Genomic DNA, 25,530 nt, shown 5'->3' on the forward strand with positions numbered 1-25,530 from the left:
GTGTGTGTATTTTAGTGGATTCACACAAGTTTTAAGTCTACAAAATAAATTGAAAGATTAAGCCCTGGGAACCTCTGAGTCTGTATTTCTTCTTCCTACATTTTATTTTCTGTTATTTATGCAGAATATAGATAAATTATGTATTTACAAATGTAACACATCCTCATGGGAATGAGCAGGTTGTTACACTGCGCTTCTCTGGCAGTGTGAGTATCAGACCAGTGCTACAGCAAGACTTTAATATCCATTTATAGGTCTGGTTTTGCAGTAAGTTGGTATGTGTGGAGACAGGGAGCAGTCATGAGAGACTTAGTTATCAGCTGACCCAAAAAATCCCACTTTATGTACTAAAAATGTCGTTAAAATATCTTTGGACCACTTTAAAGAAACCATAATTTATTGTTTAAAACAGATGAACAAACTAAACCCAGCTGTTTCACACAGCAACTTCAAATTTGCTCCTCAATGAAGCTGTACAGCCCAAATAATTTGGAATGTCCTGTTACAACAGAAGAACTGGTTTTATACCCTGTAATTCTGCAGCAGTCTCAGGCCTTGCTTATATATGGTTATAGAGCACACCATACACCTAAATGATTTCAAAGTCACTGGTCCCATTCCCACCACCTTGTTCTTCCCAATCCCAGCAGCTTTCAGTGCTATTCTGATTTTCAGCACAACCTGTTATATAAATGGCACAAAAATGGTCCCATTCATTGTACTGTACATGGGCCACCGAAAGAGTTTAAAATCCTCTATCACAGTTATGATGTTCCTTGACTTAAATATCCTGTTTATAATTCCTACTTGAAGAAAACCAAAAGAACGCTTTTCCAAAGCTTAAAGATTAAATACAGTTTCTTTTAAATAAGCTGTTTGAGATCCCAAATAATGATGAACACAAAAGTAACCAAGCGGAACAAATAGACTTCAACAAACAGAAACCACCACCACAGCACTAAGCCCATCAGTGTGATAACCAAAGTGCACAATCTCCAATCTTTCTTTTGCATTAGTTGTTATCATCAGCTACAATCACCATTTCTTTATCTTGCTAGCACAATCAATTTAAGTGAATTTGATGCTTTTTAGATGGCATTCACCACAGGCAGCATTAAGACTACATAATTTTAGCAATTGCTGCAAGGGCTCTGCAAAGAGCTAATGTGCCACACCACACATGCAAAAGTTGTGCAAAAATCCTCTGCCTCTGTTCCACAGCAGTGAAGTGTCTCTCTTTTGAATGTCAAGGTAACAGTAACAGGTAAAAAACACACAGTTGTCAACTAAGGCCAGTAAATAGAGAGGAATTACACGTTTAAAAATGTACTGATTGAAAATTTATATAAGGCGGATATGTACAGGTCTATTTTGCTACTCATTTGTGACCTCAAATAGCTTTTACATACATGGTTAAATTCTCTTTTAAAAGAAAGACACGCCATACTGCTCATACAGTTCCATCTGAACTGCAAAGACTTGTCTCTTGCTAGTTTTACACTATGTTTCTCTAGTTGGACTACAGCAAAGTAAGAGAAGACCTGCATACCATGCTCCTATGTCTAGGCAAACCCTCAGTCTTACTCAGATCCCTCCAAGGGTAACATATAAAAACATACAACTCCTAATCATCATTTTCCTCATCATCAAACGAGAGAAGGCTGCTGTTTATTTGCTTAGCTGTACTTTGAGGAGTAGTTGCTTCTCTCTTAGTTTTCTGTGCCTCTTTCATCTTCTTTCTTGAACTTACATTGAAGTCCAAATTTTTCTCTGACGAACGTTTGGCTGGTTTCCTGAACATAATTTTTCCATCAGCAGGTTCTGGTTCACCATCTATAACAAAGACAGTAAAATCAGAACACATCTGCACATGTTCACACACACATACAGACCTTCACCGCTATCTATACTTGGTCCCCAGAACCAAGACCAGCGAGACCCTGACAAAACACAACTGTGAAAATAGATTTTTTTGGCCACAAAATGTCCTTCATCCACACACATCTGCTACATGGCAACCAGCCCTTGAAGCCAGGTCTCCTGCAGCTCCTATTAGAAGTGGGTTCTCACTAACCAGAGCTATAACTTCAAAGAGACTGTGAGCAGTCTCACACAATCCAGTCACATCACTTACCAAAATGGAGAGGACAGCTTCATAGGATCCCTTAATTCCACTTCACTGTTTGTACAATCCATGACAACACATGCACTTATTCCAGAATTATGGTGTATCTTTGAAGAGCAAAACGCCACATACACAAGACAAAGCTTTTTAATATCTGCTGTCCTGCTGAAACAGCTAAAAAGATCACATGGCCATAAATCTGCCTTTTACTGTCATATAGGATGAAAGTTTTAGGGCTTGTTTGTATCTGCAAAATCACCAAACTATTCCAAACAAGTAATTCTGCTCCTCAACATGTATTAGAGCAAATAAGTTAAAAACAAGGATTTGTTATCTTCCTTCAAGGATTATCAGAGACAGGCAGAAAGCTACTGCACAAGTAACAGCACCAAGGCAGTATTCCTGGGGAAAAAGTGCAATTGTAAAGTCATGAATTGGACATAAACGCACATGCAGTGATTTGCAACTTGTATAACGTATATCTGACTGGGTGTTAGAAACCATTAGGTTTTGAGCAAGATACTTTTCCTAAAGTACCTTTGTGAAATTCTTTATTCAGTAGAAATTTCCTCACAATATGCATGTGTTGGACAACACGATGTGCTATTTAGTTATAAACACTAAATATCTTTTGTCTTTAGCACGAATTCTTTCCTCAATATATAAGCATTATGACAGAAGAACATTTCAGTGGTAGCATATGCAGCACTGCCTGAAACACTCTTCAATGCATACTCTAAGCATTACAACTATTAAATCTAGTGTCTTAAGGGTTGTGTGGTACAAATGACCACAGAATCATAGAAGCCCAGACTGGTTTGTGTGGGAAAGGACATTAAGATCATCCAGTTCCAGGCCCCCTGCCACAGGCAAGGACACCTCACACCAGACCAGGTTGCTCCAAGCCCCTGTGTCCAACCTGGCCTTGAACACTGCCAGGGATGGGGCAGCCACAGCTTCTCTGGGCACCCTGTGCCAGCGCCTCAGCACCCTCACAGGGAAGAACTTCTGCCTTATAATCAACCTGAACTTCCCCTGTTTCAGTTTGATGCTGCACATGTGACATCAAAGTTTAGGAAATGCACATGGTATATTCTGGGAGGGAAAACCAGCTATTTCTGAAAAACATCACAGCCAAACAACCAAAATGCACTATGTATCATTATCCTCAGAAGCTGGGCATCAATTTTTGGGCTCAGCAGTTTAATATCAAATAATTCCCCTTACTAATTGTTGCTTAAATACCTTGTTTATTTGGAAACCCTGATCTGAAGCACAGTGCTAGCCAAATTCTGGTAGAAAAAGGCATCTGTAAGAAAAATTGCACTTAGGAGCAGACACAACTGTCCATGTACTTGAGTGTGCACACTAGACACAGCACCAGCTCTGCTATAGGAACAGGACAACCAGCTACTGCATCAGCATAAGGAGCATCAAAAGTCTTCATTGAACACTCTTTGCATTTTCTTAGAATAGTAAATTGAAAACTAAACCCCTAAAACTGTACTGAAAGCATATGCATAAAATAAGTCAGATACACAGCTATGTACTCATACATATGGAAAAATGGAAGCCAGAAATCTCAGTGTTACTCCAAAATCTCCTGCGAACTGCACAAAATGATTTCCTCTTGTCTACCACAGAGAAACTGATCTTTGTAATGTGAATTTAATGCCTAATAAGCAAAGTGCATAAACTGAGCAAAGCTCAAAAACTCCATCAAAAAGTCCACTACCTTAGCTCTGATCTTCAAGGCCTCAGTACTGTTTGTGGATCATTGTGCATCAAAGGAAAAGGTTTTACCTCTTGGCCTGGTTAAACACTGGCAAAATTTCATCATATGCTCAAGAACATTCCTTTCAGCAGGAAGGCCAGGGCACCTTAGAATCACAGACTGGTTTGGGTTGGAAGGGATCTTGAGGTCATCCAGTCCAAGCCCCTGCCATGGGCTAGAACCCTTCCACTAGGCCGTGTCGCCCAAGGCTCTGTCCAACCTGGCCTTGAACGCTGCCAGGAATGGAGCATTCACCACTTCTCTGGGCACCCTGTGCCAGTGCTTCACGACCACCACAGGGAAGAGCTTCTGCCTTAGATCTAACCTGAACTTCCTCTGTTTCAGTTTGAACCCATCACCCCTTGTCCTATCACTATAATCCCTGATGAAGAGCCCCTAATGTTCTCAGCCTGTATTTGTACAGGAGGTGCTCCAGGCCCTGATCATCCTCATGGCCTCCTCTGGACTTTGGATCTCAAACCAAGGCCTGAAGACAAGGACCTTCAAATGAAGACAATCACTACAGATACAAAACAGGAAAGACCAGAGCCTCAAAACTGAGTATTTACATGTTTTGAAAAAGTAAGAGGTTCTCTTCACAACAGCCGGCCAGCAACACATCATTTATGATTTATTAACATGTCTTAGCATTCATATGCAGTGGAAAGGAAGACTCTCAGTTGGGAAATTTACTTCCCTGCTACCTTTTCAGCTTCAGAGTTTCACAAATGACCTGATTTGGGGGTTTATATATTTCCTTTTATACACACACACACACACACACACACACACGTATATATATATATCTATATGTATTTGGACCAATACCTGTTAATTTCACTTTCAACTCTGGGATAAAAATCAAAGCAACAAGAAACATAATTAAATCATGAGCATCAAACTTTCTTTATAGTTCCCATTTTTAGAATTGACCTTTATCCAAAAAAAAAGGAATTATTCAAACCTCTCTTTATTAAACTGGAAGTAACCAGCCATCTAAATACCTGCCTCTGAGTAGAAATCAGAATGTAAATCTAGAGGTCAGACTGACAGTGCAAAGATGGCCAAAGACTCAACAAAGCCCACAGCAAGCTGTAGCACACTCACCCACACTTTCATTTCCGGTTTCACACCAGGTCCTCTCCATAGCAGAGGAACAACGAAGCACTTATCCTTTTACTCCCATAAGGCAAAAATAGGAAAAGGAAGCCAAGACCTCATATTAACTACTGGTGAACAAATAGAAACACAATAATGTAGAACAAAAGGCACCAGTCCCCAAAGCATAGCGATCCAACACTCCTGGTACCTACTCCTGTGGATTTTTTTCCTCCAAATGCAAGCTATTTCCAAGGGGGTAATAGGCAGAGGTGCCAAAATCCCATAAGGACTCAGTACTATACTCCTCACGCTACATGCAATTATGTCTGAAAAATTCACATAACTAATGAAAGGCAGTATTAAATGGTCGAAAAGTAAGCAAGTATCAAGCTCCCTTTTATGGATTATCTCTCTTTGGCTGTAAGCAAGAAATAAGTAGTTTGCAACTCACCTGATTCATGTGATTTTAAGGACTCTTTGATTTGCTGTTTAATTTTCATCGCTTCTTCCGCAGTCAAGTCCCCCTTCTTCAATGTTACCACTTGAGGCTGCTCATCTTCCTTGTCACTGACATTGTCACTATCCTCATCTGCGAGTGGAAGCTGCTCTCTCTAGACAGGAGAGAAATAAAAGCAAGTCTGACCACCCCACTCAATCACAGCCACTGAGGATGGGCTACTTGTCTTTGGTTTCACTTCTGCAGTGAGGTTAGTGAAGAGATTTTGCATACTTGTCAATGCCAAACTCTCTCAACACACATTGTCCCAGTGACACTCCAATTCTATCCTGAGACATGGCATCCCCCAGAAAAGAAACTGTATGGGCTCTTTCAATTAGAGACCAAAACAGCAGGAACTTGGAAGGTGAAGAATTCATTCCCTTGTTCCTTTACTGTACAAGCACTATCTGCCATGCAACACTAAGAAAATCTTAAAATGTGTGGGTCCATTTTTGAATCTTCTATGCTGTACTCCAAGCAGCACAGAGAAAGGGAGTCTATGGTGGCCTTGTTATTAAAGCTGCCTAACCAAATCACTATAAGCATTATGGACTGACACAAAGAAAACCATGTCCCTGTTTCCACTCTCTCAAATTCATGCTCTGAGACACAAGAATCATTTGGGATAAAAAATTGTAACAATAAACTTTCTGGCATGCAACAACAGAAAGCTTGGAAGTAACAGAGGAACTTAAAACTCATAAGGAAAAGTATAGATAGCATTACCACTATCTACTGAATTTACCAAGAGCTAAACAAAATCTTCTTGGGGGAGTGAAACAGTTTGTACAACTCAAGGCATGCTTTTATCTCAAATTTCTTTTTTTAACAAATCCTTGTGACTATTACTTTCCTGGAGAGGGTAAGGTGATAATGGCCACTTTATACAGGAACTGAACCTTAAATAGTAGTACAGGGAAATGGTGCAAGTGGCACAAGTCAATACATTGGCTGCTTGTGATAAGAAATATTTTCATGAATAAATTATATATCCAGTGGCACAAATACAGTTCAAATTAAGGCGGTAACAATGGTGGGGCGCTTTCTTTTTTGCTAGCTTAGTTTTCAGCTGCATCGGTTAGGGTGGGATCATGCAAACACCTGCACAAGTACAACCAGGTCACCACCGCCACTGCACAAACAGCACTACCAGCTGATGTTAAACGACCGCTTCAATTTACAGTTCCTTAGTTATAACACATACATAACTCTGCATGTGTTATAATGACAGGCCTCTTTTACAAGGCATCCTGCAAAATCTCAGCAGGAAACACATGCAAAAACACATTGGAAACAGAAAACCCCTCAGAAAAGGCTGCCTTTTAACAAGCTGTCTCCAACACCCCTGCCCTGCCATCACATCAGTTTGCTGACCTGTATTAAGATGATGTTAACTCCTTTTCGATGTTACTTTTTGGCCGCTAAAACACTTTTGTACTATATTATTCAACCGCTATTTATTCTGTTTGGGTTTTGTAAGGCCAGGTGAATTTCGGACATCACTTCTGTTTCCCTGTTGACACAGACCCCTTGCACACTGACTACTCTGCGAGGTGCACCATGCTCCCCTCGGCTGCGATCATCAGAAACAGCAGCGGGAAAAGGCGCTGCAATTTCTTGATGGTTTGAATCGAAATAAGACGACAGTTTTCTTAATTTTAAGCAGGCAATTACTGTTCCACTTCTCCTACAGGGACAAAGCTGTAGTGCTGCTTCCCCACCGCCTTCCACTTAAGCCTGGGGCACGGGAGGCCCCATGAAGCGGGGGCTGCCGCTTCCCACCCCCGGAAAGGGCCACTCGCCGGGTTACAAAGGAAGCAGGGCCCCGCACAAGCGGAGGGCCGCGCTGCCCAAGGCCGTTACCTTGGTTTCCACCGTGGGGCCCTCCCGATACCCGACCTGCCGCTTGAAGCGGCTGAGGAAGGCGGGCTCGGCCGGCCGCACGTAGGACACCTGGTTCCGCTTGCTCATGGCCGCCACCGAGCCGCCTTCCCCTCAGCGGCCCTCGGCACGTCAAGGCACGTCCAGCCAATGGCAGAGAAGACAGAGCGAAATGGCCGCGCTGACGTCACGTGCGGGAGGGGGCGGAGCCACGTCGGCTGCGTCTCTTGGCGTCAAATTTGAACGCTCCGCGGTTTAGCGAGCGGCGCTGCGCGGGCGGGCGGGCGGGAGGGAAGGAGCATGGCTTCCGCCAGGAAACGTAAGCGGGGGCCCGGCAGCCCTGAAGAAGGTGAGGAGCGTTTTAGCCGCATGTGGGGAGCGGGCAGCGTGAGAGGGGGGGGTTCACCCGCATGTGGGAACCGAACCGAACCGGAGCGGCGCGGTGTGGTGCCCGTGGCCTGGTGAAGGGCGGCTCTGCTGGGCTCCTCAGCACAAGACGGGCAAGGAGCTGCTGGAGAGGGTTCAGTGAAGGCCGTAAGGGTGATGGGGGTCTGGAGCATCTCTTTTGTGAGGAGAGATTGCGGGAGCTGGGGCTGGTTAGTCTGGAGAAGAGCAGACTGAGGGGGGATTGGGGGTTGGACAAGATAATCTTTACAAGTCACTTCCAACCCGGCCGATTCTGGGATTCTGTGGTGTCACCCATGTGCGAGAGCTAAGAGGGTCGAGTAGGGGCCTGGCTGGGCTCGGTGCCCCATGGAGAGGCCGATGCTCCGGGGCTGCGATCCTGGAGGGGCCACGGTGGGGTCGGAGCAGCGGCACGGCGAACAACGATCCCCGCCGCTTCCAGGAGCGCTTTTGGCATTGACATCCTTGAGTGATATCCCTAAGGGCTTCCCATAGTTGATAAGTGTGAGCTGCCCTCCCGAGCGGGAAGCTTCACAAACCCGGCTGCTCTCAGCTGCCGCGCGTTAATCGGTTCGTTCTCTGTAATGTTATCGAGTTTGAATTAGCTGTGAGTAAGGGGCTGGAGCACCTCCCATACAAAGACAGGCTGAGAACATTGGGGCTGTTCAGCCTGGAGAAGAGAAGCTGCGTGGAGACCTCAGAGCAGCTTCCAGTGTCTGAAGGATGCTGGAGAGGGATTCTTCATCAGGGACTGCAGCAATAGGACAAGGGGTGATGGGTTCAAACTGAAACAGGGGAAGTTCAAATTAAACATAAGGAAGAAGCTCTTCCTTGTGTGACACCGTGCAGATGAGGCCCTCAGTGATGTGAGTTAGTGGTGGCCTTGGCAGTTCTGGGGAATGGTTGGGCTTGGTGATCTTTTCCAACTCAGTTCATTCTATGGTTCTGTGAAAGCAGGCAGGCTCACACAGCAATGGCAAAGTATTAATGTACCTACACAGCAGCAGCAAGTTATTTGTGTAGTATTAATGTTAATGAGAAGGTTAATATCTTTGTGCATCTTAATTCCACTTGTAAAGGAATCTTCTTACAACAAAACCTATGCACTCTTGGAGACTTTATGAGGTCTTTATTATTGGAGTATTTTGGTAAATCTTTCATTGTCACTTGTTTTTTTTCTTTTACATCTGATTATGTTAATATTTTGACTAACCTGTGTGAAATAATTTCATGTCAGAGTCATCCTTAAGTAGAAGACAAGTAACACTATCTACCTATGTAGTTATAGACCCTTGAGATGTGAAGCTGTGCAAAATGATGCTGATAACTGCAAGAGACCTTAATGCATTAGAGTGCTCTATATTACTTCATTAAAATGAAAGGAATTTGACTACTTTTTTTAAAAAGTGAAAGCTGTGAGAGCTGTTCAGGTTTAGGAAGGTGAGTTTTTGCAGTGATGACAAAAAAAACTATTTCCTGCTGTGTTGGTTTACCTGCAGTTGAGTTAGCAGTTATAAAATATAAAGGGAATATACAATTCTATTAGTATCCATGTTCCTAATTCTCCCAAACACTTGCAAACCCTTATATATGTTAATTTAAGAGCCTACTCACACTGCAGGACTGGAATTTTCTCTACCTTTGCAAGAAACTTAGAACTTTCTGTCAGGGGAAGATAGTTACTTACTATTGTTGTAAAGTTCTGATTCGTGCAGGAAGCAGTTATTTGCAAGGCTCTCCATTTATCTCCCTCATTTTCTATTTCTAAAATATTTTCAATTTAAATGACTTTTTTTAAGCAATAATTTTATCTTGTTTAATTATGTGTGTTTCATTTTTATTTTCTAGGAGATTTATGTGACTCTGCATTACCTTTGAACACATCTAGGTAAACTAATATTGGACAGTTTGCATGTATGAATAATCACATTTGTGTCAGGGATAATTTATAATGGTCCATGTGTTTGAGCACACAAAGATAGAAAAGTACTGTCTGTCCACTTTGGCTGCTCCCCAGAAAGTCCAGTTTGGTTCCTACCTGGAAAGTTTGGCATTAGAATGCCCTGGAAAAGTCTCGACCCTTGGAGACCTTTCTAGGTATTGCTGGCCACTTCTTCTGACGTAGGCTGGCCCCCTGCATCGGAATGAGTGTGTATTTTTGTCAGTATAAAAGCCCAAGCCTCATGCAATGCGAGGAGGCAGAGCCTCATACCACCCGGGTCAACATTGCCTACCTGGGGATGCCCGCTAAGATTGAGCCTGCCACCTCGCCCTGCCATGAAGTCTCTTGGAGCTTGTTTGCTGATCATCCTTGCAAGGTCCTTGGGGTTGGTAAGATAACCAAATGTCAGAAGTATCCTTTACTGTATTTGCTAATATCTCTATATTTTCCTATATTAATAAACTGGTTGTGAGTTCTCCATTTGTGTCTCGTTTCTCTCACCCGGAATACTCGAACTCCGGAACAACATTGCATATAAAGTGCAAACAACACCTACTATAACTGTGAAATAAACTTAAAGCTTTTCTTTCGGTGTTTTCCTGCGCTATTCTGTTCCTTTCTCTTTTTTGCCAAAGCTAAAAACTGGTAAGAGTTGTAACACCCTTGTGCTATAACTGCCTTTTGGGAAAGAATGAAGTAAATTCAAGATTGCTACCACTTCATTTAAGATGTGAGTTCTTTAATATTATATCTGTATATACTGGTATTTATGCCAGAACTTCTCAAAGTTTTAATGTCAGAGTCATGTGCTTACTCAAGCTAAATTTACTAGTGCATCTTCTGATAAATGTGATGAAATAGGTTAGGCAGCTTTTAGATATAGGTGCTGCTGTACTTCATTGGACTCGTGGATCAAGAATTGGTTGTTCTTTCCCTTCTTGTGAGCAGCAAATTGAAATGCTAGCATTTTTCTTGCTGGAATGTAGCATTATCCACTCCATTTATAGTCTTTTTCAGTAGAGAGAAGGATGCTTGAAGCTCCTGGTCTTAGAAACTACTGAAACACTTGTAACAACACTGTTTTTGCATGTCTTAGATTCACTGTGAAATGTGTTCTTTTGGAGCTAAAATTACGTGGAATAGCAATGAATTCCAATAATTCCATGTTGTTTGCTTTTAAATCTGCACATTGTGACCTTCATTAAATCCATGGCTTGTAGTGAATTGATGTGTACACAGTGAATTGATGCATATAATATACTACTATTACAGCTAATAGTGGTATATTTTCAGGAGGGACCTTTGTATGACTTTATGTTTACTCTGATTTTTGTGATCTAATTTTCTCAAACAGCTGCTAAATCCATTTTGAAGTAATCTAATGCATAAATATTCCTTTAGTGCTGAAGGTGATGCTATCAAAGTCTGCGTAAGGGTACGTCCACCTTCAGAGGGAACCGCCTTAAGCAATGGACATCAAGGCTTGTGTTTATCTGTTCTTTCCTCAAAAACCATCCGTCTGCATTCGAAGCCTGAGCCAAAGATCTTCACTTTTGATTATGTTGCAAATATGGAAACAACACAGGTAATGAATGACTTCCAGAGTCTTGGAATACTATTGCAGATTTTCCTCGCTTTCTGGCAACTGCTACACTAAATCTTTGTGAAGATGTGTGATGCTTTGGGTCTTATTTTTTTCACTGGTCAGATTGGTGATATGCAGTTATAATACAGAAATGTTGGGATAAATTCTGCTCTCTAATAGTTTTAATGTATTTTTTAACTTAATTTCTTTAAAGTTTGTGTTGAAATTGGAACTTCTATTTGTAAATGTTACAGTAACACCTTAGAAAATAAACCTGCCTGTTGGGACAAACATAGAAATCACTGGCAGTCAGTAGCTGGTGATTTGTATATTGGGAACTTAAGAGTTTGTAGCCTGTTTGTTATATTTCTTTCTTATATTTTCCTTTCGAGCAGATGTATTATTCATCTGGGACTGATAATATGGGAAAGAAAATCCTTCAATTTAATTTCTGTGATTGTGCTTGTGATTCTGAACATAATTTTAATTCCTCTAAGACTTCAGTTCCCTTTAGCTTCTGTTTAAAATCACCCTTAAATATGTTAATTTAAGAGCCTACTCAGCCTTCCCCACCCCCTAAAACCCAAAAAACCTACCCACTCTAGGCTGTTAATCTGTAGCTAGGCTGCTCTTGCAGGTCTAAGAAATCTGTGAAAGCAGATGAGGTTAAGAGTTGGGCAGACCTGTTGAATATGCCATTTGGCAATGCAAATGTTGAAAGTTAACTGTATTTGGTAAGTGTCATGGGCTTAATTTTGACAGTATAAACCATATAATCAAAAACACTGAACCAAAATAAGTATAATATCTATTTGAAAGCTGTTACCATGATGCTGAGTTTTGTTATTTTTCTTTCAGTTTATCAAGGAATAAATGTTTTTCAGAGGAGTGGTTTATGTCACAAAGACTTAGGATGTATTATTTTGCTGTGAGAAGTCCAGGGAACACGATACATGTGTAATATTAAGGAATGCAAGTGTTCAAGGCCAGGTTGGATGGGGCTTGGAGTAACCTGGTCTAATGTGAGGCATCCTTGCCCGTGGCAGGAGGTTGGAACTGGATGATCTTCAGGTCCTTTCCACCCTGAACCATTCAATGATTCTATTTTATACATTATAAAGCTATGATCTGTAAAATGCTGGTAGAAGCAAGACTTAAATGAGTGGTGCCAAGTGTTTTCTCTTTCCTTTGTCCCCAGGAGTCAGTGTTCTCAACTGTGGCCAAAAATATTGTTGAATCTTGTATGAATGGCTACAATGGAACAGTCTTTGCATAGTAAGTCATTTAATGGTAATTCATTGCACCATTTGAGGGCACTGGGTTAATGAGTAGTAGTTGTGGGTTTAAGTGCCAGAGCCTGCTTGGTGTTACAGTAAACTTTGCAAGTGCTTTCTTAGTGTAGCCCAACCCAGGGAATGTTCTTGCATGATGAAGAGTGCTTCTTATTCCTCTTTCAGATGAGTCTGTGGGTGTTATACTTCTAATACTTAAGGCCAATAATGTTGGTTGCTAACTCACTTCAATTTTACTATTCTTTGACTAAAACCTACAAGTTTCATCGTATTGGTAAAGAAAACGCTACTTGTTTTCATTCCATTTTACTATGGGCGTACTGAAAATCTCTTTAACTGCATATTTAGCCAGCTTAACTCTTTAGCAAGTCTTAACTGTCTGTGGGAATACTTGGAAATGATGATTATGACTTTCATAGTGTTTTCAAGGTAGAAATATATCCATGACTAGTAGTATGAATATAATTATATTAACTCGATATCCTTTGGAAAACTGAGATAGCACTTTGATCAAAAATGCTAAGGTGAAGGCACAATCTAATCAAAACCTTACTGTTTTTTTTTTTAGCCTAGCACAGCATTTGCAAAACTGAAGGCACATCTACTTTGTTGCAATATAAAAAGTGTGGAAAAATGAAAGGAAATTGCTCTGAAGTTTCTCTAGCATGGTTAATAACTATGGTCTAAAAAGGGCATACTCAGCTTACAAGTATTTTTTGCATTTTGGGTTTATGTGTACAACTGAGTGACAGAAAACCCCAAAACTGACTCAAAAAGTAGTTTAATATAAATTTGAAAGCTTTTGTTTTTATGTTAAGTTCCTTTCCATCACAAATAAGGAAGAAAATGATGGGGGAGGGGGAGAGAGTAAAGGTGATTTATCCAACAGAATTTCATGTTCTATTTGTCTACCTTTTTAGCTGACTTGTTTCTCAGCTTGCTTCTATAGCTTTTATTTTAAACCATGCGTTCTCCTTAAAAGATGCAGATTAATGAAAAATAAGGAGCCAGAATAAAAATTTGTCTGACTTTTTTTTTTTCTTCTTGTTATTAGTGGCCAGACTGGCTCAGGAAAAACCTTTACTATGATGGGTAAGTGCATGAGAGAATCTTTCAGTGCTTTCCTGGTGTTTTGGTTTTTCTCTTGAGTTGAAATGTCTTGGGATGACTTAGTTTTTTGTCTTGCTACAGATAGCTTTCAGGTTTAAGAAATGGTGTAGTGCTCAGTGCAGTTAATTTTGCTTTATATCAAAATAGTGCAGTATAGGTACTCTCATCTACCTTTTTAGCCCTGTTTTTAACAGGAGAGAAGCTATTCAGGTAAACACATCTAATAAATGTTCTCAAAAATGAATATACTATTGGCTTCCCCTTTTTGGCTGGTATCTCTTGCATGTGTAGCAAAGTACTGCAGTGTGCAAGGGGCTTCCATGTTAAAATATATTGGGGTTTTCAAAATGACTGCTTCCAACCTGACCAGGAAGGTGGGGCCCCTCTGTATAGGGAGGGATCCCTTTGTAATCTTGTTCTTCATACAGTGGTGATTTTAAATGTATTAATAATTTTGCTTGATGTTAGAAAGTTACTGAAATAACCAAAACCAGTTTAGCTGATGTGTATTTGAGAACTACCTAGGAATTAATTAAATATGGGGACAAATCCACCCTATCTTTCTGGTTCTTGAAATCAGGGTTAAAGTACCTGCATTGGCATACCTGCACATTTGTACATGCTTTCTGTGGAAGTCATGTGCTTTTAGACTTGGGTGATCTATGGACAGGTAAAATGAACTTTCACAAGCATCATTTAGGCTATGTATGGATCTGATTATGGGATATTATCTTAGATCTTGAAAGCTGATTTTATTGCATTTCTTCTGTGGTTTTGCCACAAACTGACTAAAATGTGGTTGCTGAAATCATCTGTAATGATGTCTTGAAAAGGTCAAACATTGCTCTTAAGTAGTAATAATTCTTGTTTTTAATTCCAAATCTCTTTAGGACCATCTGAATCTGGCAATTTCACTCACAGTTTGAGGGGTGTCATTCCACGGAGCTTTGAATACTTATTTTTTCTAATTGAACGTGAAAAAGAAAAGGTACATTTACCTTATACTTAGTGCAATTAAAGTCTTACATTAAAGATTAGCTATAGTTCTTTGGTAAGTGAAGTTTCCAGGATTATTGCCATCTTGTGTTGGATTTCTTTGTGAGAAACACTTGCTTCTAGTACTCTACCAAATTATAGTACTTTCTTCAGACCCAAGTGTGCTTGTATTTTGAGTCTAAATATGCATGTAGGTTTTGGGATGTTGGTTGTCATCTGGGCATCAGGAATATATCATGCAGAATGCATACGCAAACTAGTAGCCTTAGGTATGTGTAAAAAGAGACTTGCTGCCATGCAATGCCAGACTTAATAAACCCCATCTGTTTATAGTGTAAATTACTGTTTTTCAGGCTGGCAATGGAAAGAGTTTTCTCTGCAAATGCTCATTTATTGAAATCTACAATGAACAGATATTTGACTTGCTAGATTCTGCTTCAGCTGGGCTCCTTCTCAGAGAGCACATCAACAAGGGAGTCTTTGTTGATGGGGCTGTTGAACAGGTGTTGTCATCTGCTGCTGAAGCATACCAGGTATTTTTTGTTGCCTTTTAATATTTTGATGCTTATTCGGTAAATATTCCTCAGATTAAAGCACATACTTTTTGCAGAGTGCCTCCGACACTCTTTTCCCCTGTTTCCATACACTGCAAAACAGTGTAAAAAGCAGTTTCTAGATAATGCTTCCTGCCTATTCCACACATAAAATCATAGAATGGTTTGGGTTGGAGAGGACCTGAAGACCATGTTGCCCAAGGCTCTGTCCAACCTGGCCTTGAACACTGACAGGGATGGGGCAGCCACAGCTTCTCTGGGCACCCTGTGCCAGCGCCTCACCACTCTCACAGGGGAGAACTTCTGCCTTAGACCTAACCTGAACTTGCCCTGTTTCAGTTTGAACCCATCACCCCTTGTCCTATCACTACAGTCCCTGATGAAGAGTCCCTCTCCAGCATCCTTGTAGCCCCCTTCAGACACTGAAAGCTGCTCTGAGGTCTCCACGCAGCTTCTCTTCTCCAGGCTGATCAGCCCCAATGTTCTCAGCCTGTCTCCATACAGGAGGTGCTCCAGGCCCTGAGCATCCTCATGGCCTCCTCTGGACTTGCTCCAAGAGCTCCGTGTCCTTCTGATATTGAGAACACCAGCACTGCACACAATGCTGCAAGTGGGGTCTCACAAGAGCAAGTCATATAGCTCTGGATTTTGGAATATCTGAATTGCAATTATAATAGTCTTTCCCTAATACTTGTCCTACATGTCTGAAATAACAACAGAAAACTGCATCTCCTGCTACTTAGGCAGCATATATGTTGTAGAAATTGTCAGGTTTATTTCTCCACGAATGAGACACATATGCATAGTATTCTGTAATTGCGTACTGCTAATATGCACTGTTATTGGATACATTATACTTTCCGTCAGCAATAGCATTCTTGGAGGAAAGAAGTGAATATTATAATTCATGTTTTCATTAACCTTGAGAGCAGCTATGCTTTTTCAGTTTTAAAAGAGCTCTATTGGAAAAATGTAGAGAAGTCCTTGAGATTTTTTGAAAGCTGTTGCACTGAAATATGCTTACTACTGTGGGAAAATACTGAGTACAGTCTGAGACACTTGGTATCATTAGGTACCTTTTTCATTCTTAGGTATTAACAATGGGCTGGAGAAACCGTCGTGTAGCATCAACCTCAATGAACAGAGAATCCTCAAGATCACACGCTGTGTTCACTGTCACAGTGGAATCCATGGAGAAAAACAATGAGGTGGTTAACATTCGGTCTTCCCTGCTCAACCTTGTAGACTTGGCAGGATCGGAGAGACAGAAAGACACCCATACAGCAGGAATGAGATTAAAGGTTAGTTCTGTAAAAGCTGTGGTATATTTTTCCTTTCAGACATATTGCCCTGTTCCATCCACCAAATCAATTCACCTTTACTCTTTCCCTTTTTTAGGAAGCAGGTAACATAAATCGATCGCTAAGTTGCCTGAGCCAAGTAATGAAAGCACTTGTTGATATTGGTAATGGAAAACAGAGGCACATCTGTTACCGGGATTCCAAGCTCACTTTTCTGTTACGGGTAATACAGATCCTCTGGATTTTACATGCTGCTTAGGATGTACAGAAAATACTTGTTTGGGTTTTTTTTTTACTGTAAAAAGCTGAACTCGGGTATATTAAAGATGTTTCAATATTGGGCAGGTGGAAAAGAGCTTGAAAAGTATCTTTTTACCTAAGCAGACTTCCAGTAGATTTATTGCTGTAGACAAATTTAATAGGAGATTATGAGCCTAAATCCATATTTGCAAGTTTTAAAGAAAAAGTGTTATGTTTTCATCCCTGTAACTTGGGAAATAGTCTGCATTGCAGTGTAGCATTTGGAGATGTGTTGAAATGTTTGAAAGAGTTTTCAGGATTAGTCTACATGTCGGTATGATGTTAAGAGTTGGAGACACTTACAGTTTCCTACCTGAAAGCTTATAGGCTCTTTTCAAGGTGAACAGAAAACAAAGATGGAAACAGTTAAAGATTGGTTGGACACCAGCACTCGTTAAAATCCTATGAAGGGTAATGAATACCTGTAACACATTTTTGTGTTTATAGTGCTTGTACAAAATACAGTATTTGTGTTACAACTCTGTTTTGATGTGATCACAGCTGTATTTTCCAATCTTTCCATTCCTGTTTTATGTATATCTTAGAATCATGAGTCTCCGAAGAATTATGTTCTTTCAATGCAACCCAAAATACATTAAAATGGAATTGCAACTGTATAAGCTGTTTAAGTGGTTATGTTCTTTTTAGGTGGCTGTGCTATAAAGATATCCACAAAAAATGGTGTTTAATAGGGAGGGAGGATGCCATTGAGGCTTGTGGGCTATTTTGGTAGTACTAGGCTTCTAGTCTTAAGTAGAACTGCTGCCTTCACCAGAGATTTGAGAGCTACTTGTTTTACAGCATGGAAATGCATGAAAACATGCATGTAAAAAGGAGAGGTTCCGTTTATATCTTTAGTCAAGAATCTGTTGGTTTGGGTTTTTGTTTGGCAGTTGCCACCAGAAGATAGGTTGGAACAGTCAACAGATGGTTGAATATCAGTCTGCTACTTTACCAAGATTAAAGTGAAATATCTACTAAAGTTAACTTCTGTGTTTTTTAAACAGGATTCCCTTGGTGGTAATGCAAAAACCTGTATAATTGCAAATGTTCATCCAGGATCCAGGTGCTTTGGTGAAACCCTGTCTACTCTTAATTTTGCTCAGCGGGCAAAGTTGATTAAGAACAAGGTAAGAGACTGACTCAATATCTTTGTTGTTGTAACAATTTCTTGTCATTTAAACTACACATCTGCAGAACGGGGAGGCTTCTTTGAAATACTCCTGTGCTTTCACTAATTTCAGTGAATATAACTGAAGTTAAAATACTGAATTTGTTTTCCTAAACACATTTTACAGCGAATGATGTTTGCAAAGTACTTGTTCACTTTTGCTTATGACTAGAGTACAGCAGCTGGGGGACTAGGGAATGGCTGATAATAGTGTGTATTCATTGCTTGTTTTCAGAGCACTTCATTAGAAAAAGTAATGAAATTGTCATTAAAAAAATTGAATTCACTGGTATTTCAGTGCATCTACTTCTTATCTATGCTACTACCCAAATGTAATTTCTCATGAGTGGGTTTTGAAAGCATGTTGGCATCTGGCTGGACGCTGCTGCCTTCAATGTATAATGCTTTGCTGGTCAAAAAGCTCCAGACAAAATTCTACAGAAGACATTAATATTTTTAACCATTTTAACCTTAAAAAAAGGAGTTTTGCTGCTTTGCAGTGTTTCTGTTTCCTCTTATTATATAAGACTTCTATTTGTGCCTTTAGTAATTTTCTCTTAATGTATTTGTGAAAGGCTGTGGTAAATGAAGACACACAAGGAAATGTGAGGCAGCTGCAAGCTGAAGTCAAGAAGTTGAAAGAGCAGCTTAGTCAACTTACTTCAATGCCATCTATGCGTGATATTTCTGTATCACAAGGTAAGAGTTGGGAGTGAGGGAAGAAAATGTCCTAGTTTGGTAGCCTTCAGTGTTGGAACCTTAGGTAAGTCAAAGTTTCTGAACAACTAATACTTTTACAGGAGCTGACCTGCAGAGGTTACCTTTGTCTTATGGATCCCATTGCCTGTGTATGTACAGCATATTTTGCAGAAATTGTTAATGTCATTTTTATTTTCTTCCTCTTATAAGTATATTGTCCTGGGTTCAGCTGTAACAGTTATTTTTCTCCTTTGTAGCAGCTGGTGCAGGGCTGTGTTTGGGCTTTAATGTGAGAGCAATGCTGGTAACACACCAATGTTTTAGTTGTTGCTCAGTAGCACTTACCCCGATCAAGAGCTTTTCAGTCTCATGTCCTGCCAGTGAGGAGGGGCACAAGAAGCTGGGAAGGAGCAGAGACGGGGACCAGACCTGAACTAGCCAAAGGGGTATGGAGTAGCACATCATGCCCAGTATAGAAACTGGGGGGAGTTGCCCCTAAGGCCCAGATCGCTGTTTGGGTCAGGCTGGGTATTACTCAGCAGGTGCTGAGCAGTTGCATTGGGCCTCACTTCTCTGTGTTGAGGGTTTTTTTTCCCTTCCCTTTTTAGTTTTATATTCTCTCCCCTTGTTATTTCCCTCATTATTCTTATTGGTGGTAGCAGCAGTGGTTTGTGTTATACCTTAGTTACTGGACTGCTCTTATCTCAACCTGTGGGGTTTACATTCCCTCCATTCTCCTCCCCATCCCCCTGGGAGCAGGCGGGGAAGAAGGAGGGAAGTGAGCGAGTGTCTGCATGGTTCTGAGTTACTGGCTGGGCTCAAACCACCGCAGTGTATGTGCTGAGCTATGGTTTTATTATACCTAGAATACTCTTCCAGTTTGTAAGAACCATGCTGCCTAATCCTCTAAGTAACCAAAAGTTTACATGTAATTGTACATTTAGGTCAGGGAGGACATTATGGTATTGATGATGCTGCATTTTTAAACTCAGGACTGTTGTGGGGGCTTTTTCCCCCCTCTTCCCTTCTTGCCCCTTCAGGAAGAACCTAAGAAGGATGTCTACCTTTCAATAAAAGATCTATTTCAATGTGAGATATTAATTGGGGGTTTATGTAATTTTCTAGCAGCAGCTCTTCTTTAGACCATTGTATCTGCAATGTAGATCCTAGCACGACTTTCTACTATGTATACCTCCCTCTGCAATATGCTACTGTGTAATTTTGGTAATGAAGTAGTAAACTTGGTCTTGTAACTCTTCCTGTGTTGCTGAGTCAACTCTTTCCTGATCTTGCCAAGAAATAGAAGATACAGTAATAGAAGTAATTATAAAAGTTGAAAGACTTGTCTAATACAAAGCATCTGTGGTTGAGTTTTCCGAAGGAAATAAAACATCTCTGTTAGCATACACACTTAACCAGTAAAAACAAGTCAGTCATTATGTGGGACACTGAATCATTGTCCGTGAATACATGAATATTGACAGAGGACTGAAAAACGTTCAGATATGTAATAGAGTTCTGAGGGAAAGCAAGTGGTGATGCTTAAACACTGAAGAGAGGTTTTAAGCAGAAGCCAGTACATCAGAGCTGTGTTTGCCTATGCAGTTAAATTGTGTTTGTAATATTTGATCACACAAATATGCAATCTGCTTGCTAGCTGCTTTAAAAACATGGTGGTATTCCATAAATAGTCTTGCTTGTGTGAGGATATTCAGGAAAGCTATTTGGAATTAATATCTAAAGTGGATTAGTTAAGCCCTTTTATTCCCTTGTGTGGACACTTTCCTTCCAGATCAAATCACTGTCTACTTAATTCAAGCTTTCGCTGAATTTCCTTCTCCTAAACCAGCTAGTCCACTTGTAATATGTACAAACTGCAGTAATAATGCTAAATAATGGCTTAGTGTTATCAAATTAATTTCAGAGGGGTTTTGCATTTTATAAATATACTCTGCTGAACAGACCAATTCTTTCAGTTTAATAGAAGTTCATTGTAAAGCCACTTCATGCTTGAACAACTTGAATTATACAGTTATGTATATGGACTGCGTTCTTTATCAGCACTTGCAGGTAACTAGGATTTACTGTCTAAAATTCCTTGCTCTGGGTATGACATTGATCCCTGTAGAGGAATTATACTGTTCAATGAATGAATTTAAATTTTCTCTACACAACCATGACATGTATCTAGGGAAACCTGGTTGATTGGTATTTTAATAAATGTGGTATTTATTTCTTTGCCTTACCTTACAGGTGCTGTTGAAAAAGGGCACAACCATCTAAATTACATGAATAAGTTTCTTGAAGCAATGTTGTTCTGGGAGAAATCAGAAGGTGAAAAGAAGGTATGGAAGCATATTTTTAAGTGCTTAATATTGAAACTCACTCTCTTGATGATTTTTCTTTTTTTCTTTGGTTTTGGATAAAAATGTTCTGCCTGAGAATAGTATGGTTTGGTAACAAGGGAACCCAGTCAAATGACAGGCAAGATAAAATCTGCAGGTCAATTGCCAGCAGTTGGACAAGTTTTGACTAACCTGAACAGTTCTGTGATTCTCGTCTGTCTTTTACATTCAGACAAGCCATGGGAGAGCTTTCATAGTATGTTTAGTTTTAGGGGGTGGATTGTTTTAATTAGAAAAATCACAATTTGAGAAGCAAGCCTCCCAGTCATCTCCATTTCTTGTCATGGTGCACTATTGAATCAGCCAAAATGGATCAGTTTTTTGAGAAAATCGACTGAAACCAGCACTCTAGAGGTGCATCTGATGTGCTTTACCAAATACCTAGTCTACCAAGTCATATTGGAGTTTCTAAGTATAGAATCATAGAATTCTTTGGGTTGGAAAAGACCTTAAGATCATCCAGTTCCAACTCCCTGCTCTCACACCTAGACCACATCACCCAAGGTTCTGTCCATCCTGGCCCTGAACACTGCCAGGGGTGGAGCAAAGTAACTGGATGAAGTAAAGCTCTTCCAGTGTAGTGAGTAATGTGGGTTCTTGCTATGAGCTGCTGCTCTCTGTGAATCTGCTGCAAATGGTAGTCTGCATTTCACAGAATTACTGTTGACTGAGTTTTGTCTCTGTGTGTGCGATATGTGCACCTTAGAAATTCATCTAGTGTGACCATGGCTTTTTTCACTGATCTGTATATGTACTTTCTAAGAGTTTATTAGAAAAAATTGCTCAACTAGAAGACCTGTGTGGCAAGAAGGAGAAATTTATTCAATCCAACAAAATGATAGTTAAATTCCGTGAAAACCATATTGTCCGCTTGGAGCGGTTACATAAAGAGGCTGGGGGAAGCTTATTGCCAAAAGAACAAGATGATCTCTTCAGTGAACTGAGGGAGGAATTGCAGATGCTCAAAGAACAGGTAAGTTCTTTTCTAGAGCAGTTTTCTTTTGTGAGAATAGCTCATGCAATGGGTCAATACAGGCTTTTTAGGAAGAGCAGGCTGGAAAGAAGATGGGTGGTGGGTTCCCTTATAGAAGCATTTCAAGTGCATGGAATTTGCCTATGGAATAGATAGGTTTAGAGTTTGTGAGTGAGTTTGCCTTAAAGGAAAGGTTGGTAAGAGTGATGTCATGGTGGAAGCTGCTACAGGCCACTTGATCTAGGTTAGGCGGAGAACCGAGTCTCCTACCGAAGGAAGTCTCCAAATTACAAATCCTTATTCTTATGGGAGACTTTAGTGTTCATGACATCTGTTGAAAGGGCAGGACAGCAGGATGCAAGTAATACAGCAGGCTTCTGAAAGATAAGAGCACAGATGCCAGATGGGCCATTGAGGAATAATGCAGTCCTGGAGCTGTTTGAGGAAGGCAAGCACCAAAGTACATACCTAAGCCTCAGAAGAGGAGACTTCAAGTTATTGAGGTATCTTTTAGGTGTGGTATCATTTGTGAAGCAGTTTTGAAGACCAGAGAAACTTAAGAGATAAGGCAGATTCTTTAAAAACAATCTCTAAGCACCAGCAGGAAAAAGGAATAGAGGTACTGGAAGACCAGCTTGAATCTCTAGCTCATAACTGAGCTCTGAAGTGAAAGGAGGGGGGAAGTACACAAGTCTGGGCAGTCATAAAGGGCTATAGAAATCTTTGTATGGCATGCAGGGACAGTGTTAAAGTCAAAGCTAAAGCTGAAAATGAGTATCAAGAGCAGCAAGAAAAGCTTCTACTGCTCTATTGTCAGTTAAAGCCTAAAGATATCAAACCCACTGTGATTTCTTTGAGAGCAGATTCCAAGGGAGTAAGAAAATTAACAAACAAAAAATTGAGGTGGTTTTAACCACTGTATGGAATATCTTTATTCCTCTTCCATTACAGTTTAATGCTTATTAAAGTTACTGGTGTAACAGGACCTCTAATATATATCGTAGATATGTATAGCATTGCCTGGAAAATAAAACCTGTTGAATAAAATATTGCTTATCACAGGTGGAACAACACCCACAGATTGCAAAGTACGCCATGGAGAACTATAACCTCAGAGAGGAGAACAAAAAACTTCGTTCTTTGCAGTCAGTTAAAAAGGCTCAGGAAATTGATGCCCACACAATAGCAGAATTGGAAAAAGCTTTCTCAGAAGCTTCAGCCACAGAGAAAAATACTGGAGGTAACAATATGCTCATGTTTTTCAGCTAAGTAAGCTTACTGTGTTTCTGGTGTGTTGAAAATGTCTGTTTTGATGTATTTTTTGCCTTCTTCAAAGTGATTCCTGAAGACTGATAAAACAGGTTTACTTCATTTTATTCACAATGACCTTCAAGCAAATACAGCAATAGGGAATTTGAATTCTGGTGCATCCTGTGAACACCAGCCATGATCTCATTTTGCTGTCTTTAGTTGTCCTGAAAACTGCAGTAATATGAATTATTCTACTTTTTTTTTTATGTGGGCTGTAGCTAATACCCATTTATTCTTTTTTCAATCTGAATTGCCGTTCAAAAGCCTACAAATGCTATCACCTTAGTAAAAACTTAAGGCATTTGAGCTACGCTGTGATTTCAGAGGTATATGTTTGTTCTTTAGGTCATCATTTATATTCCACCACCCTATCAGTGGAAGGCAATTCGCTGGCATCTGAAAGGCTGAAAGCGCGTCTGCTACAGACTCAGAGTGAACTAGCAAGTTCAAAACAAGAATATGAAGAATTTAAAGACCTAACCAAGTGAGACAAAACAGTACAGAAGTGTCTTTCATTAAATGTTTTTATTACTTGTATTGATTTTTAAAAGTTAGTCTCAGATCCTGAATACAGAGTCAAAGAATTTCCTCTCATGTAAGAGAGGGCCAGGATAAGATGATATGAACACAGAGGATGTTCCTGTTGAGCTCAGTTCCTCACAGACTATGGAACAGCCATGATGCAATCTGAAGGCACGTCTGCACTGTTGCAGATTTCTTTGTCTTTCCAAAAGCTCTTTATGCTAAGATGCAAAACAGTGCTTCACAACATGCAGGGAATGGACATGCCCTGGAATTCTGATAGTCACCTGCTTTAACAGGGCAGGGAGAGTTTGGCTTAGTTTCCGTGCTGGGGTGTGGGGGCATATTTTGGGGTTTTGTTTTAGTGCAACCGTAGTTTCTAATATAACACCTTTAAGATTGCAAGCTTAAGCCACTATAAAGTAGAATCCAATCACCCCAGAAAATCTTGGCTAAGCCATTGGTTAATTTATTCTCTCTGCTTCAAAGATATTTAAGAAAGCAATAATACCACTATCTTGAGACCTGTTATTGGAATAGGGAATTAATTCACATAAAAACAAAGCTATGGTGTCAATAATTCATTCACATCCATTTGCTTTGGGACTGAAACATGAGATAAGGGTCTACTTTATCCTTACTAATGTAGTAAATAATTTATTGTCATAGTTCTCCTTGAGGGCAGAGCAAGATAATGCAAAAAGCCTGAGTAATACCTTCAAATGCAAGTGAATAATACATGGCTTAACTTGATAAACAGCATTTCTGACAACTTTATGTCCTGTCACTAGAAATACAAGGAAAATAATTGCATTTCCAGCAAACACAATGGAAACCTGTACAAATCTGTTTTTTAGTCTTAGATTCTTGTGTAGCAAATCCTATGAACTTTATAAATCCTAAACTTAGATTGTAACGTTACAACATCAGTTGTCCTGTATCATTAGTTACAATGGTTTGTTTGTATCTTCACAGATTAGTTTGTTTTCCTGCCCACTCAGTGTATTTCTATTTTATGTATTCCATGTTTTGTGCAGGTCTTGCTCTCTTGATAGTATGAATGCATCTGTATATCACTTACCCACGTTTCCTTAGTGGAGTGCAGTCAAACACCATTGTGCTATTGAGCCTCTGGATTCACCTCTAGATTCCACTAAATTTTAAGCTTGTTTCCCATTTTGGAGTAACCGGATGCTTCATTTTACATTCAAGTGTAATTACGTGATGTAACTGAATGAGTCAGTCTGTAACATTGTTCAAGTTTACTCAATATATCCTTGTGCTTTTGTTGTCCAATAGCAATCAGAACTGAAGTTCTACCCTGTTCCTCAAGTTTTATTGGGGATACTAAGAAAGGGAGGATAAGTGATAGCATTAAACTGCCAAAAGATGAAATGGTGTCTGTAGACTTTGACCCTACAATTGTGTTAGGAAGGCCAACTATCACAGTATCAGCATGTAGCTCTGCAGAAATACCTTATGAAAATCATTCCTATGTTTCTGCTCAACTGTTGGAATTCAGCTAAAGCACTCTTAGAGGGCAAAATAATCTTAACAGAGCAACACTTCCAAAATACATCTTTA

At 40.1% G+C, this 25,530-nt stretch overlaps 2 protein-coding genes across 2 annotated transcripts in view; one reads left to right on the top strand and one right to left on the bottom strand.

Annotated features, from left to right (window-relative positions):
* Positions 1–379: 379 nt before the first annotated feature.
* On the bottom strand, positions 380–7,490 carry KIAA1143 (KIAA1143 ortholog). The gene is made up of 3 exons (XM_061464487.1): positions 7,363–7,490; positions 5,452–5,611; positions 380–1,833 (listed from the first exon to the last, which is right to left on the bottom strand). Exons 1-3 carry the CDS (start codon positions 7,468–7,470, stop codon positions 1,625–1,627), a joined length of 477 nt encoding a protein of 158 aa, XP_061320471.1. The 5' UTR covers positions 7,471–7,490; the 3' UTR covers positions 380–1,624.
* Positions 7,491–7,658: 168 nt separating this feature from the next.
* The window catches only part of KIF15 (kinesin family member 15), a 35,232-nt gene continuing 17,360 nt past the window's right edge, over positions 7,659–25,530 (top strand). The window contains exons 1-15 of the mRNA XM_061464463.1: positions 7,659–7,729; positions 9,634–9,673; positions 11,129–11,312; positions 12,511–12,587; positions 13,659–13,696; positions 14,605–14,702; positions 15,064–15,243; positions 16,356–16,565; positions 16,663–16,788; positions 17,873–17,995; positions 18,612–18,735; positions 20,989–21,080; positions 21,904–22,113; positions 23,176–23,353; positions 23,770–23,908. Coding sequence (XP_061320447.1) covers positions 7,681–7,729; positions 9,634–9,673; positions 11,129–11,312; positions 12,511–12,587; positions 13,659–13,696; positions 14,605–14,702; positions 15,064–15,243; positions 16,356–16,565; positions 16,663–16,788; positions 17,873–17,995; positions 18,612–18,735; positions 20,989–21,080; positions 21,904–22,113; positions 23,176–23,353; positions 23,770–23,908 — 1,868 coding nt within the window. The 5' untranslated portion in view covers positions 7,659–7,680. The remainder of the gene's footprint in view (positions 7,730–9,633; positions 9,674–11,128; positions 11,313–12,510; positions 12,588–13,658; positions 13,697–14,604; positions 14,703–15,063; positions 15,244–16,355; positions 16,566–16,662; positions 16,789–17,872; positions 17,996–18,611; positions 18,736–20,988; positions 21,081–21,903; positions 22,114–23,175; positions 23,354–23,769; positions 23,909–25,530) is intronic.

Source organism: Pezoporus flaviventris, unplaced genomic scaffold, assembly GCF_033815535.1.
Source record: "Pezoporus flaviventris isolate CSIRO_AGI_PZ_B2104156 unplaced genomic scaffold, CSIRO_AGI_Pfla_v1 ptg000037l, whole genome shotgun sequence".
NCBI lineage: Eukaryota > Metazoa > Chordata > Aves > Psittaciformes > Psittacidae > Pezoporus > Pezoporus flaviventris.